Below are 16,102 nucleotides of genomic sequence, written 5' to 3'. Positions count from 1 at the left end.
CTTGGGCATTTGACTCACTTCCTTTTAATCCCTGGGGAAGGACGCACGTGAGAGTAGCAGAGATCTTGGCTGCATCAGTCAACAGAATAAACTTCCCCTTTCTAGTCTTCTTGTTGGTGGGCGACCCACCAACCATGCAGTGCTGAAAGTCATCATTATGCCAAGGGATGCAGGTTTGGACTGCCAAATTCTCAACCAGCCACCGGAGCTATGCTTTTATCTGCAGCTTTTAGGTAGAGGTATAAAGGCCCCAGGGGTGGGGGGAGAGAAAGAAATAGAAAAAACCCACAGAGGACTCCCCCACCCCAGTTTTAGTGTGGGGTAGAGGTAAATGGAAGGGGGGGAAACCCTGTGAAATATTTTCTCTTTTGGAATGTATGGAATGCTTTTTAAGGTTTTACTCACTCAGATGTGTTAAGTATGCAACTCAACCACGAAGTAAGTAACAAGTGATGCAGCTTTATAGAGAACTAGCAGTAAAGCCCGTTGTGAAAGCAATACAATGAGGTCTAGAAAGAGGCTCTGGGGCAGTGCTCTGGCTTTGGGCAAACAGTGTCAATTTGCTGTGGTGACCTCAGCAGGGTATAATGACAGAGTCCACTGTTTTCTCCAGAGGAACTCATCTCTGCTACCTGAAGAGCAGTTGTAATTGTGAGTGATCTGTAGCCCTCACCTGGAGATTGGCAGCAATTGTTACCCAGGACAAAATGGCTGGTTTGGAGGGTGGAGTCTATGGCATTCTACCTGTCTGAGGTCCCACCCCTCCGCAAACCCCAACCTCTCCAGGCTCCAGCCCTCAAATCCCCAGGAATTTGTCAGCATGTAGTTGGCAACCCCATCTCCTTCCCAGCTAACCATCAACCTACCATTATCTGCCCCTTTGACTTCAGCTGACTTCTGCCCTCCCTTCTGCAGAGCAGTTGTAATTCTGAGTCCAGCCCTCACCTGGAGATTGGCAACAATGGTTCCCTATGAGGGACTGACTGGTTTGGAGGGTGGAGTCTATGGCATTGTACCTGTCTGAGGTCCCACCCCTCCTCAAACCTCACCATCTTCAGGCTCCATTCCTCAAATCTCCAGGAATTTCCATACCTAAAGCTGGCAACTTTATCTCCTCCCCTCTCAGTAGCCTCTTATTTTGCCTTAAATTGGTTTTGATGCCAGCAGAGTGAGAAAATGCCAGAGGCTCTGGGTGGGTGCCTCATCGTAAATGCACCAAACAATTCCTAAAGATTTTCCAAAACACTACTCTGTTGATAAATTGCAACACTTTGAATTAGCACCAAAGCTTTAAGAGCTCTCCAGCTGTCACCTGGAGACTGGCAACAGCTTGTCTGGAGTGTGGGCAGTATGGCATTGTATCTGTCTGAGGTCCCCCTCTTCCTCCTCCTCCTCAGACCCCACCCTCAGCAGGCTTCAACCCTATGTCCTTTCCAGGCAACCATCAGCCAACCTTTATCTGCCTGTGTGTCTTCAGGTTTACATCGCCCCCCCCACAGCCTCTGCCTAGGGAAAGGGCAGTCTTTCCCCGCAGTGAGAACCAAAGCAGCTGACATCATTCTCCTCTCCCCCGTATGATCCGCACAACTACCCTATGAGGTATGTTATGGTTGAAAGTGTGTGAATGGTCCATAGTCCCCCAGGCAGCTTTTAAAACATGAACCTGGGACCTGCACACCATCTGTGGCAGTAATGGGGTGACTGCTAGCACCTTTTCCTATCGTTTTTTGCCTTGTGGTATTCTGCTTGTGGTGTGATCTGTCTTCTTTGTGGTGTGGCGTGATTGTGTTATTGGGTTTGTTTCTTTTAAAGGGGATGTGATGTGTTGTGAGTGAGGACATATGTTACCTCAGAATACAGTAGTTCCCATATGCAACTGAAAATTCCAACTGGCTTGTGGGGGGGGGAGTTTGAGGTGTGGAATGGAGTGAAGTCCAATCAGCTTCCATATGCAAAAGACCTTGAAACGCTGGGCGGGACTGCACAAAGCAGCCAGTCAACCCAGCCAGTGTCTTCTGAGTGGCAGTTCTTCCGGCCAAACACTAAAGGCGGGCATTTTAGAACGTTGGTCCCCACTACCGCTTTATTATAAGGGAGAGATGAGAACTTCCAAAGATCACACATCATCAGACGACACAACAAACAACAATGGAGCATAGCTCCTTTTAAACTCTCCTGGGCTGGGGTAGCCACGCCCTCGCACAGTTAACATCCAATCAGGTTACATAGATAACAACCAATCATTTGTCTTCCCTCCAGCACAGACTCTTACATTTCATTGGTTACATAACATTCTTCAGCCAATGGTGTTGTTCCAGATTACAATCCGGCTGAGGTTTCATGCTTTACATTACATGTCAATGGCAAGACACAACAAGATGTGCAATATGCCAGTTTTTATTTAAGACAGTCTACATTAGACAAGATAATTTCCATATAAACTGTAGATTATGTACACTGAATTTTACATCGTATATTTTTAAAAATATCACTACTTTTATCCACAATTAATAACACTATATTGTGTATAAAAATATAATTTTGAAGAGCTGTGTGTTTTCACTGCTCTTCACAATTTTTATAAATGACGCCCTTTACGGTATTAAAGCAGTAAAATGTGTTTAAACTTGATAAAGACGGCATATGTTTCAGTTTTCTAAAATTTCAGTAACTTCCCTCCCAAAAAATCCCTTTCCTTCATAGATTCAGAATGTCAGTAAATTTTGCATCTCCAGGGACAGATGCTGGCAGGTGAAAATATTTATATGCCATGCTGTGGAATGTGTCAACTGCTGGGTTCCGCAGTTACTAGCAGGAGAGGGCTAAGTTTCTCCTGGCCATTTGAGAACTTTGGAGAAAGAATCTGGCTCAGAAGGAGAGGCTGAGATGTGCCCTGCATAAGAGCCCACCATGACCAAGCCTCCCTCTTTTTGGTAAAATTCAGTTTATTTAATTTGGAGCTATTTGCTATGTAAAGTCAGAATTTCTTCAGAGGGCCAATTAATGGCATGACTGCACATATGAGGGACTAACTGGCATGTGGATGATAATGGAAGAGGACAGGGAGAAGTTCTAGCTTCCCCCCATTGGCTTCCTCTGCAGAAATCATCAGGTGTCATTTTTCATAGAATGGAAATGAATTTTGCCATCTACTATCAATTTGAGATTATTGTTAAAGACACAGAAGCAGAGGCCTTCGCCTGATGTTGCCTCCTGGCTCTGGGATTCAGAGGCTTAGCGCTTCTGAATGTGGAGGTTCCTCTCAGTCACCATGGCTAGTAGCCATTGATAGACTTGTCCTCCATGAATCTATCTAATCCCCTGTTCAAGCTGCTTATTTTTGTGACCATCACTACATCCTCTGGCAATGAATTCTACCTTGTAATCATTCTCTGTAAAGTAGTATTTCCTTTTGTCTATACTGAACCTACTGCCCATCAGCTTCATTGGATGCCCTCTGGTTCTACTATTTTGGGAGAGGGAGAAAAATGTGTCTTTGACAACTCTCTCCATCCCATTCACAATTATATCAACCTCTATCATCCCCCCCCCCCTTAGTAGTCTCTTCTAAACTGAAAAATCCCAGACTCTTAAGCCTTTCCTCATAGGGAAGGTGCTCCAATCCCATAATCATCTTGGTGGCATCATCTTTGCAGGGAGCACTCATTCAAAAATAGCTGCCTCCATTGGAGGATAATGCTTGGCTTGGATCCTCCCAACATTCTGTGACTGGCCCCCCATGGCAGCCATTTTGCTTTTGTTCCTGGCCCCCAGGGCTTTTTTGGTAGAAAAAGCCCAGCAGGAACTCATTGGCATATTAGGCCACACCCTTGACAGCACAGTCTATTAGCATATTGGGCCGCACCCCCATGTTACCAGAAGTGTAGTCATCCAGCCACACCCACCTTTTGCTTCTTATTCTGTTTACCTTGTTGTCAAAACCCAGGGCTTTTTTTGTAGCAGGAACTCCTTTGCATGTTAGGCCACACACCCCTAATGTAGCCAATTCTAATGAGTTTCTGCTGTTGGGTGTGGCCTATTATTCTAATGAGTTCCTGCTGGGCGTGGCCAACTCAGGAGCCAGCCGGAACTCCATTCCTGTGCGTTCCTGCCCAAAAATAGCCCTGCTGGCCCCAATGGCAGCCATTTTGTGGTGGTGCCCACTCAATATTTTCTTAATTCCATAAGTGCCCACAGGCTTAATAAAGTTAGGGAGCCCTGCATTAGTGTCTGCACATCAGGCTGTTGTGTCTTCACAGCCACAAGTGCCAGTAAAAGTTTAAAATTTGGCAACCCTGTGATGGATGTCCATGAAAGCATTTACGGAAGATGTGGGGGTGTATGAAGGAAGAAAGGGAACCAGCGGCTCGCAGGAAATGCAAAGGGGTTAGAGAACAGTGGCCTCCTGTTTTGTGGCCTGCCTGGTCCTGTTTCTTTTGAAGCACGCAGGAAGTTCTTGCCTTCGCAATGGGAGGGGCCCTGATCCAAACATGAGGTGGCAGGCAGCTGTCTGTCTCTTTTCTCCTCTCTCCTTTTTAAAGCATAACCAGGCATGAGAGGCCATGAGTTTTGAAGTGAGCAGATGGCAAGTAGGGAAGGAGCTGCTTAACTCTTTCCTTCTTTAGTTGTTTTTCTGCAGAAGAGAGGGCGAAAGGATGTGGGGCTCTTTTTGAGTCACATCTTGTTTGGATCTCTGAGAGGGCAGAATGTCACGCTATGGCCACAAACCGAGGTTTCCCATACTTGTACTTGCTGGGGTGTGGGGGGGGGGGGGGGGGGAAGCAATTTCAGGGGAGAATCAGTGGGCGGGAGGAAACAGCGGCTTCAGCCTTCCCATCCGTGGCAGTCTTCCCCTAAAAATGCACACAAACACACAACCCGTGTGTGCTGTTCTTTGAAGTTGGGCTTTTTTCTTTTCTTTTTCTGATTGGGGAAAAATAAACTGTGAAAAATTGCAGCATGGAGAATCGGTAGCTGCAATGGGAATTAAGCACTGATTCTCCCTGAAAAGTACTGAGGGCAGAGGCTCAGTACATGGTGAAATCAGCTCAAGTTTATTAGGTTACATCACAACGGAAGATGAACTAGCCAGTCCGAGGCCGGCTTATATGCGTGTCCACACTCACACCCAACACACACCCCAATTCCCGTGATAGGCTGTATTTACATGGCCCAAGTTTCTATAGGTCCCTTTCAGGATCTGGGTGAACCTATTGGTCCGCACTAGGATCCGAGGTGGCTATTGTTCTCGGAGCGAAGGTTTGTAGGTCTGCCAGACCTCATGGCCAGGCTAGCGTAGCCGTGGCCATCTTAGTACACAACCCTCCCCATCTAGATCTCCCTGTTCCCACTTCTAGTTGAGAACCTGGACTTGGTTTGACAACTGTCCTCGCATCCCTAGAAATAGCATCTGGCGCCACCTGGGGGACAAAGAGCAGAATGACAGTAATAATTCATTCCTTGCACCTTGTTCCAAGTAGGTTGTAGTAAAGTAAAGGTAAAGGTTCCCTTGCTCGAAAGCCAGTCGAATCTGACTCTAGGGTTGCGGTGCTCATCTCCGTTTCAAAGCCGAAGAGCCAGCACTGTCCGAAGATGTTTCTGTGGTCATGTGGCCGGCATGACTAAACACCAAGGCGCACGGAACGCTGTTACCTTCCCACCGAAGCGGTACCTATTTATCTACTTGCAATTTCTTGCTTTCGAACTGCTAGGTTGGCAGGAGCTGGAACTAGAGATGGGAGCTCAATCCGTCATGCGGCACCCGGGTCTCGAACTGCTGAACTACTGACCTTCCACAGCCTGCAGTTCAGCGTCTTAACCACTTGAGCCACCGCAGCTCCTAGGTTGTAGTAGGGGTGGATAATGATATGGTATAGCCCAATCTCGTCAGATCTCAGAAGCTAAGCAGGGTTGGTATTTGAAAGGGAAACCACCGAGGAAGGCTCTGCAGAGTAATGGCAAACCACCTCTCCTTCTCACTTGCCATGAAAGCCCCTTGCTGGAGTCGCTATAAGGTGGTTGCGACTTGATGGCACATAAGTATGTTGGAAATGTATCTGTTTTACAACAAAGTACACATATGGGCAGCAGTGTTCCCTAGTCTAAGCTGAGTTAGTGTGAGCTAGCACACAGTTTTTTAGCCTCCGGCTCACACAGTTTTGTCTTAGCTCAGGAAGGAGGGCTCCAGAGCAAACTAATTTATGCAGTAGCCAAATCACCTGTTCACAACTTTAATGCCAGTTGCTCACAAAGTAGAATTTTTGCTCACAGGACTCCACAGCTGAGAGGGACCATTGATGGGCAGGGCTGCCGAGAGCCACCATGGCCCCCTGGAACACAGATTCCATTTCGGGGGGCCCCATGTGACTCTGATCCAAACCCAATATTGTAACAAAACAAATCACTAGGCTGACTGTCAGCATGCATCTATAATAACAAAAGGATCTACATGTCCATCTGTCCATCCATTTGTGGCAGGCGTAACTCATCAGAAAATGAAACTGGGGCCCTGACCTGAATAACTCAGGCAAGCCTGATCTTGTCAGATTTCATAAGCTAAGCAGGGCCAACCTTGGTAAGTATTTGGGTGGGAGACCTCTAGACCTTGAGGGGGGGGGGTCAACAGTGGGAGGGCTTCTAGTGTCCTGGCCCCACTGGTGGACCTCCTGATGGCACCTGGTGTTTTTGGCCACTGTGTGACAGAGTGTTGGACTAGATGGGCCATTGGCCCCATCCAACATGGGCTTCTCTTATGTTCTTATGACCTCTAGAGAATACTGTGGCTGGGAGGCAGAGGCAGGCTATCAAGCACACTTCTCTTAACATCCTCCGTGCCCCAGTAGGAGTCACCAGAGGTCACCATGACTTCTAGACACAGGGACACGCACGCACACACACACACACACACAAATGAAAAGTACCCCCCCCCCCAAAAAAAAACCCTGGGAATCTCAAAATTGGCCACCAACATCAGGATGATCATGGGAATTTTAGGGCCAAAATTGAAAAGAATTGGAATATATTGGCTCAGGTTATTGCCAGATACCCCCCACCCACCCATGCTATTTGCAGTGGAAGCTGAGGTTGTATAGTGGTTAAAGTGTCAGACTAGGATCTGTGAAATTAAGGTTCGAATCCCCACTCTGCCATGGAAGCTTTGCTGGGTGACCTTGGGCCAGACATACACTCTCAGCCTAACCTACCTCACAGGGTTGTTGTGAGGATAAAACAGAGGAGAGAGAAATGCTGTAAGCTGCTCTGGGTTCTCCTTGGGGATAAAGGCGAGATATAAATAAAGTAAATGCAGACATAATTTCAAACTTCTGTTCCTCACTTGTTACCAATGAGGCAGACTGACATTTATTAAAATGCATGTTAGGGGAAGAGGAGGAGGGGAAGCACCCTTTTGCTACTCTGGAAGATTATGGGGAAATCCCAAATCAGCCTACTAATAGTCTGTGGCTAGCTTAGCAAAGGCCATTAACGGGCGATGACCGGGCAAGGGATACCAGTGCTCCTGGGGAGGGGAATGCACAGCGGTGGGACCAGGCATAAATGGAAAAGAAGGGAATGGAGGCGTAAAAGAGCTTAGTCCTCTTCCAGCCCACATCCCATCCTGAAGGTAGTAGGCAGTGGGGCAAGGATTAATGACCCCTCTCCAACATCGGTGTTGTGCAATTGGTGTTGTGCAATGTCCATAAATAACAAGACCAGGGTCCTTCATGACTTCTTGTCGAAACAGGACATGGACCTGGCATGCGTGACCAAGACTTGGGTGCGAGATGGGGAGACTGTTGCGCTCTTCCAGTCAGCTCCTCCCAGGTTCTCAGTCCTCCACCAATCCTGGACTAAGGGGCAAGGAGGGGAGTGGCCCTGTTCATTCAGGAGGATTACACCTTCAGAGCGCTCCCTTCACCAAGGCTCACGAGCATGGAGTAAGCCAGCTATGTGCGGGAAGATGGGGAGACTTTGGCCCAACACACCGGCAAATAGACTGTCATCCCTGCTGGAGGCTGTATCAGGCTGGGCACTGGAGCACCCTAGACTCTTAGTCTTGGGTGACTTCAAGGGTCATTTCCTGCAGGAGCGCACAGGAGTGGAGCTCTGGCAGTAAGGAGCCCAAGGGGCAGGCACATGCAACAAGCCCCATGCTCCCAGCAGCCCTCAGTCGGGCCATGAGGAGCAAGAAGCAGCCAGGTAAGTTGCAGAGACCCCCCGGCCCCCCTTCAGGTACAAGCTCTCCCTCCTCCGTGAGGGCAGACCCCCCCCCCCATAGCTAGCAATCCAAAACAGTCCAGTGGCACCTTTAAGACTAAGTTTTATTCAGGTACAAGCTCTCCCTCCTCTGCACATTCCTCCCCCTTCCCCCAATAGCTAGCAATCCAAAACAGTCCAGTGGAGCCTGCGCGGTGGGTGTTGCCTTCTGACACATTTCCGGTGATGTCAGGGAGTGTGGCATATGCAAATAAATTATGCTAATCAGTTATTCTAATGAGCTTCTGCACCTCTTTTTCTACGAAATGACCCCTGGGTGACTTCAATGTCCATGCCGATGATGCAGCCTTCACGCAGGCAATGAACCTGGTGTCGTCCATGGCGGTGCTAGGACTCTCCAAATATGATACAGCCCCCACCCACCAAGCGGGGTACACACTCGATCTGATCTTCGCGGCTGGAGTTACAGTGGACCAAATTACTGCTACAGCAGTTCCATGGTTGGACCACCATGCCCCGAAGGCCTGCTATCAAAATGCTATCTATCAAAATGCAAGTGAATCCTGACTGTTGCAAAGTGCCTTCTGCATCATGAACTAAGTCACGCCCGGTGAAATGTTTATGTTAAGAATGTATTTATGGTAGAAAAACCAGGAGAAGATGTGTATACGATATGTCAAACTGTGGTATGAATGACCAGACAGTACAACCTGAAGCAGCTCTTCCATGCGCCGGTTCTGCACTGACACATCCACATTACCGGTGCCTCAACCACGGAGTGCGGCCCTAGCTGGCAATGGGGGTCACTTACGCTCATATGCGTTTATGCGGACATCCCTAACGGGTGAAACAAAAACCCACGACTGAGATGGAAGTGATTGTTCACACTTCCCATCCGGCATCTGTTCACGACAGAGGGGATTCAGATGTCAGGAAAAGCAGAGTGGCAGCGCCGGCCTATGCAAAGACCAGACTTACCCCAGTGTCGGCAAACTGCTTCCAGGACGAGTCAGACCCAGGTGCCGATGAGTGGACCACGGAAGGCAGATTTTGTTGCCTGATCATGCTCTTTAAATCCACAAAGGTAATAAGAACATAAGAGACGCCAATGTTGGATCAGGCCAAAGGCTCATCCAGTCCAACACTCTGTATCATACAGTGGCCAGAAATACCAGGTGCCATCAGGAGGTCCACCAGTGGGGCCAGAACATTAGAAGCCCTCCCACTCTTGACCCCCCCTAGCACCAAGAAGACCGAGCATCACTTGCCCTTTAGCCCCTATCTATACCTTGTGGCTAATAGCCACTGATGGACCTCTGCTCCATATGCTTATCTAATTCCCTTTTGAAGCCGTCCATGCTTGTAGCTGCCACCACTTCCTGTGGCAGTGAATTCCAAGTGTTAATCACTCTTTGGGTGAAGAAGTACTTCCTTTTATCCGTTCTAACCCGACCGCTCAGCAATTTCACGAGTTCTTGTATTGTGAGAAAGGGAGAAAAGTACCTCTTTCTCAACCTCCTCTATCCCATGCATTATCTTATAAACCTCAATCAGTCTCCACTCAGTCGTCGTTTCTCCAAGCTAAAGAGCCCGAAGTACATTAACCTTTCCTCATACGGAAAGTGTTCCAACCCTTTTATCATTCGAGTTGCCCTTTTCTGCACTTTTTCCAAAGCTATAATATCCTTTTTAAGGTGTGGTGACCAGAACTGCACACAGTATTCAAAATGAGGTCGCACCATTGATTTATATAGGGGCATTATGATATTGGCTGATCTGTTTTCAATACCCTTCCTAATAATCCCCAGCATAGCAGTGGCCTTCTTTATTGCAGTCACGCACTGTCTCGACATTTTCAGTGAGTTATCTACTACAACTCCAAGATCTCTCTCTTGATCAATCTCTGCCAGTTCAGTCCCCATCAACATGTATTTATATTTAGGATTTTTGGCTCCAATGTGCATCACCTTGCACTTGGCCACATTGAACCCCATTTGCCATGTTGACGCCCACTTGCCCATCCTTGACAGATCCCTTTGGAGTGCCTCACAATCCTCACTGGTTTTCACCACCCTGAACAACGTTGTATCATCCGCAAATCTAGCCACTTCACTGCTTACTCCCAACTCCAAATCATTAATGAACAAGTTAAAAAGCAGTGGACTAAGTACTGATCCCTGCGGTACCCCACTGCTTACCCCCCTCCACTGAGAGAACTGCCCATTTATACTCACTCTCTGTTTTCTATTAATTAGCCAGTTTTTGATCCATAAAAGGATCAAAAGCTTCTTGGGGTTTCCCTAGCTACATTTGTCCCTACACCCCAGGTAGGGGAACACCCCATCCCCTACGTCACCACACTGGCCAAGACAGAAAGAAGCTTGGAAATACAGAATAGGGAAGGTGCCACCTCGGAAAAGAACACCATAGTCACACATGAATGCATGTAAAGTGGCCTTATACTGAATCAGACCATGGGTCCATCAAGGTCAGCATTGTCCACTCTGAGCGGCGGCAGCTCTCTGGATTCTCAGGCAGAGGTCTTTCACATCATCACCTACTACCAGATCATTTCACTGGAGTTGCCATTGATTGAACTGGGGACCTTCTGCATGCCAAGCAGAGGCTCTTCCACTAAGCCACAGCCCCCCCTCCAGTCACTGTCTGTGGCCCAGGACTGAAATATCTGCTGTATACTCATCCACGGTCTCTTTCTAGCACCTAGGAAAAACAGCACCTAACTCCTGCCATATATCTTGACTGATTTAGAACTGAATTACTGTCTCTTGAGTCCAAATTACACAGCAATAGGGACAGAGATAAACCAGCAGTAAACTGCCAGCCCAAACAAACTCTAAAACATGTTGGAAGAACCATGAAGGGCCAAATATTGTTGTTCTGTGAGCTTGCATAATCAAGAAGGGACGAGGCAGCGAAATCAGACACTTGCCCTGAATGTACATTATAGCATACAACCCCATGTACAATGTACGTGATTGATTTTTCACACTACTGGCATCGAACCCCTTTTAGGTTGCAGTCAATGCATTTAGGGATGAATGCACTTTAAACCCCCCACATTTATCCAGCCACTGGTTGTAATATGAACATGGGTACGTTGCTTCTTACCGATCTGTGTGTTTGTGTACTGTAAAGTGTATGTAGCGCTCCTGTCTCAACAAAACATAGAGTAACCAGATGTTCAGAGCTGAACTTGTCCTGTAGCTGTCAAAGGAGCACAGAAGATGGAATGTTGGGAAGCGGGGCTCAGAATAGCTGCCACCCCTCTTCTACACACCGCTTAAACACACAGTGGTAAGACCAGGCCATCTTTGTACCTGACCCTAAGAACTGCTTTGCTAGATCTGGCCAGAGGCGGTCCTAGGTCCCAGAATCACTCAGGCAGCCGGTAGTGGTGGGGAATCGGCTGTATGGTGGTTGGGGAACCCTCCCTTGTTGCTTGTCCCTGGAATTGAAAATGGAGGGATATATTGCTTCTGTCCATGGAGGTTCTAGTTAGTGGTCTTCCTAATAGGCATTGTTAGATCTAGCCTCCTTGAATTTGTCTACAGCTGATTCCCCCCCCCCCCCACAATCTCAGAGAGAAGGGAATCAGCAGCAACTCCACAGCAGTTGTGGATTCAGGTTAGCATCTGGCTGCAGGGCCGTGGGGGCTCTCAACACAGCCTCCCCCTTTCAGGGCAGCTATTTATATAGCGTTGCCACCTCCAGGTGGGGCCTGGAATTCTCCTGGAATTACAACTGCTCTCCAGACTACAACGATCCGTTCCCCGGGAGAAAGTGGCTGCTTTGGAGGGTGGAATCTATGGCAGACTGTCCCCTCTATGGCATACTAGGCACCTATGGCATACTATTCCCTCCTCTCCCCAAACTATGCCGTGCCCAGGCTCTGCCCCCAAATCTCCAGGAATCTTCCACCCTGGAGTTGGCAACCCAAAATTTGTCAGGCTATTTAGTCCAGAGGTTCCCAAACGTATTTGGCCTATCGCCCCCTTTTCAGGGGAAAAAAAATTACTCAGTGCCTCCCTGGCACATCTACCTTCAAGAAGTGGACAAAAAAGATGCAGTTTGTGGATCTGCACCTCGATCATTCCAGCACCCCCCAGGGGGCGGTATTGCCCACTTTGGGAACCAGTGATCTAGTCCAAATATTTGGATTCTAGATGTGGCCAGCAAAATGTCTCTAGAAAGGCAAGAAGGCAGGGCATGAAGGTCAACAACCTTCCCTTGCTGCTTGTCCCCACTATCCAATATTGAGAGATCTACTGCTTCTGTCCATGGAGGTTCCAGTTAGTGGATTTCCTAATAAGCACTCTCCTCCTTGAATTTGTCTAGCCCCCTTTCTTTTTTCCAAGTGGCCTAAGCTAATGATTGATCGATCCCCCCAAGCATTGTCATTAGCTTATCTGGTTACCCAATGCAGAGGTCAGAAAACCATCAAACAGTGGTGTTTATCAGCATCCCCTTTTTCCAAAAGACAGGAATAAGCGCGACCCAGATGCTGCCTGCTCCACTAGGCACGGGACCCACACCGTGCCTTCATCCAGAAGTGGTAGCTGCATCGGCCTTTACCTCCAGAGCAGTGGATTCTGCAGTAAACACGGGCTCTACACCACAGGCCAGAGTATTCTTGCTGCTGCTGAACTAACCCCATTGTGAAATTTCGGAACAAACGAAGTCATGAAAGAGCGTTTCGGTTTCCATCACTTTATTTTGCAAAAATAGAAAAGTCCCCTCTCTTCTGTGGCACAGCTGGGAGTGCAGGGGTCAGGAAGGATTCCTCTAAAATACCATGGAACGGTGTTCTGTAAACATCACAGAAGGGCTTGACCTTCTCTTCCCTCCCGCCCACCCCCCACCCACGCAGCAAACAGACCCCATTTTAAGGCCTGGGGTAATTTCTTTTTTTTTTAATTGGCAGCTTAAGACAACTGGGGACAATCAGTGACGCTCCTATTCCTATTACACCTCATCACCAGCTCTGGAGCAGGGTGGGATGGGGAACTCAACAAGGCAAATAAATAAACCCACTGAAAGACATTGCCCCACTCTTGGCCAGCAGGGGGCAGCAGCACCTTCAGTTCTCATTCCCCCAAGTGGATGAGCCCCACCTGCCACTTGCTATGGTGCCCTCCTCAGCTGCCATGGGGGGGGGGCGGTGGTCTGACCGTGTCTTGCCCCCTCATCTGAGCAAGATCTTGGGGTGGGAGTAAGGGAAGAGAGATGGAATAGCAGCCACTTCATGGCAAATCATCACCAAAAGGGTCTGTTGTAGTGTACGGGACTGGGTTTCGCTAGGAACAGAGATTGGGTCGAAACTTCTTCTTGCAAAACGTTTGCCCTCTAGGGGTTAAGAAAGCATTTGCTATGCCTTTATTTGATCCACTGGTGCTGGGGGGGAGGGGGGGAGAGCTGGTGCAGGTCTCCTCGAAAGAGTGGAAAGCGGGTTAAGACAAGCGGCACCCTCCCACACACACACACAAACACTCCGCCTGCCTACCCTGTTCAATCTTTGTGTGCAGGGCACCCGGCTCCCCACTGGGAAGGCAGGAAGAGGAGGCCCTGAGAGAGGAAATGGGTTCAAGTCCGTGGCTCTGCGCCCCTAATCTCCACCCATTCCTTGATATCTTTGGTATCTAGTGTCCTTTGGGGGTCCGTTTCCCAGAGTCCTTAGCACCGGAGGGGGGCGTCAAAAGCATCTCAAGCGAAAACAGACACAGGCTCCCCCACCCACCCCTATTTCCCCCCCCCCATCTTGGGACTGGGGAGGTCCTGGGGAGGACAGCAGCCCCCCCCATCCCTCCCCATTATGGGATTGATCTCTGCCCCAACAACAAAACATTAGCACTTTATACAGCGAACAAAAAAAATAACCCACAAAAAGCCCTGTTCCCGCCCTCCTGTACTCACCCCTCCAAAAAAATAATAATACACATCCCACCTTTAGAATCCACAAAAATGGTCATTAGCCCTCCCCCTCCCCTCCCCCCCCAGGAACGTTCTGATAGGGCATAGGGATGCGTCGGAGTCCTGGCTTTGCTCTCCCCAAACCCCAAAATCATTGGTCCGAGATGTCTGTGTGTGCGTGGGGCAGCTGGGGAGGCGCGCCATCCCTCTGTCTTCAGAGACCTGAATAAATAGCGTCCCGGATGCCTGGGTCCCCGACTCGGGAGGATGCAGGGTACAGATGATCCCCAGTCAGGATCGCGGAGTGGCGAGGAAGGCAGGACTGCCATCTAGAGGCCTACGCGCTATCGACTGTCTCCGTCAGTTCTCGGGGTGCCCCTTTTCCCGCCGGCACTGAAATTGCACATTGGGAGATCCTCCTGTTTCGAGACGGAGGCTCTCTGAGTCCGAGCCCCTTGGGGGTTCCCACATCCTGAAGATTTGGCTTGAGGGCACCCGACTAGACAGGACAGGCAACCCGGGACTTTGGCAAAGCTTTGGGGCTGGGAGCGAAGGCGTCTGAGTATGTGTCCGAGACCCCGTAGGAGAAAGGTTAAGGCAAGAGACATCCACCCCCGGAGTCACCCACTGTAGCGGAGGAGAGGGGCAGGCGTGCCTCCTAGTTGGTCTCGAGTGTCGCCGTTATCCCAGTCTCCAGTGCATGGCCGAGAGCAGGGAAGGCAAGCGCACAGTCCTGGAGGAAATGGGCTTCGGGAAGGACCGAGGAGATACATGGGAAAGGACTTTCTCCCCTGCCTTTCCTAGCCTACATCCAGGCTCTCGTGAGATGCTAGGGGGCCTCCTCCTGGCTCTTGGGGTCTGCTGGGCTCTCCTCGGAGCTGGGGGGTTCTGCCGGCGGAGGAGGCTGCGATAATTCCTCTTCAAACATCTCGGGATTTTCCAGCATTTCCCGGATGAGGGGTGGCATAGGGCCCGGGATCTCCATCTTCAGGGTGATGGCTCGTTCTGCGTTTTGTGCCTGGTTTGGGGGGGGGGGGGGGAGGAGACAAGAATGAGAAACTTGAGCCTTCCCACCAGAGGAGATGGGAGAGCAGCCACCTTGCTGCCACAAGCAACATTGCCCCACGCACAACTTCTGCCATGGCTGGTTGTTGGAAGTTACAAGTTAGAACACAAGTTAGAATTCAGTATTTACTGAGTTTAATGCTGTGTTCTGAATCACATGTTTGTTTGTATCCTATCTGCTTAGAGAGTTAGAAAGCCCGCCAGATACAGATCTAGTTTGTTGTTTTGATTGGGGAATGGAGTGTTACTATTTAGCATTTTATGGCTCTTTGTCCCTGAGCAAGAAGACGCTCCAGTCTCCATTACTCTTCGTTAAGTTTTCTAGATGAGAGGATGTAGGAATAAAGCTCTTTGTTATTTTTCTTCCTGTTTACCCTACCCTTGATAGGTTGTTAGTAAACTTTTATATTTTAAAACTACCATGGACTTAGACTCATTTTTACTCTGCTAAACTCTGCTGAATTAACTTTATAAGAAATTAAATACTAAACTATCTAACAGGTTATGTTGCCCAGACATGACTTTCTAAGCAGACAGAGTTGTTTTGAGCCATGTGTATTAGAACTTAAGAAAGAACAGAAAAGAATTTTTTGAAACTTTTTCTGGGACAAGAGAGAGTCTTCTTTGTTTTTTCTTGAGTTTGCAAAGCCTTGTGCTTGCAGAACAGAGAAGCAAGAGGAACTTCGGCCCCTGCTGTGAACTATCTCCAACACAAAAGGATTTTCCCAGAGAGCTGAACGACAGCGCCTGAGGGAACGAAGGAGATCACAAGCAACCCCAGACGATCCCAGACGAACGACAGACGACCTCGCTTCTACAAAGGGAAGTTTTGGTAAAGTAGTAAAAATGGCATCTGCACACGGTTATAACATACCGAAATTATCGGCTAGTAATT

At 48.7% G+C, this 16,102-nt stretch overlaps 1 protein-coding gene across 2 annotated transcripts in view; it reads right to left on the bottom strand.

The window, feature by feature from the left end:
• Positions 1 to 14,233: 14,233 nt before the first annotated feature.
• The window catches only part of RARG (retinoic acid receptor, gamma), a 184,852-nt gene continuing 182,983 nt past the window's right edge, over positions 14,234 to 16,102 (bottom strand). For both annotated transcript variants that reach the window (XM_015421378.1, XM_015421379.1), the window contains one exon: positions 14,234 to 15,152. In XM_015421378.1, coding sequence (XP_015276864.1) covers positions 14,972 to 15,152 — 181 coding nt within the window. In that variant the 3' untranslated portion in view covers positions 14,234 to 14,971. The remainder of the gene's footprint in view (positions 15,153 to 16,102) is intronic.

The sequence above is a fragment of the Gekko japonicus genome, unplaced genomic scaffold, assembly GCF_001447785.1.
Source record: "Gekko japonicus isolate JY-2015 unplaced genomic scaffold, Gekko_japonicus_V1.1 scaffold637, whole genome shotgun sequence".
In the NCBI taxonomy this organism is placed as follows: domain Eukaryota; kingdom Metazoa; phylum Chordata; class Lepidosauria; order Squamata; family Gekkonidae; genus Gekko; species Gekko japonicus.
This window is presented reverse-complemented; position numbering and strand designations above follow the sequence as displayed.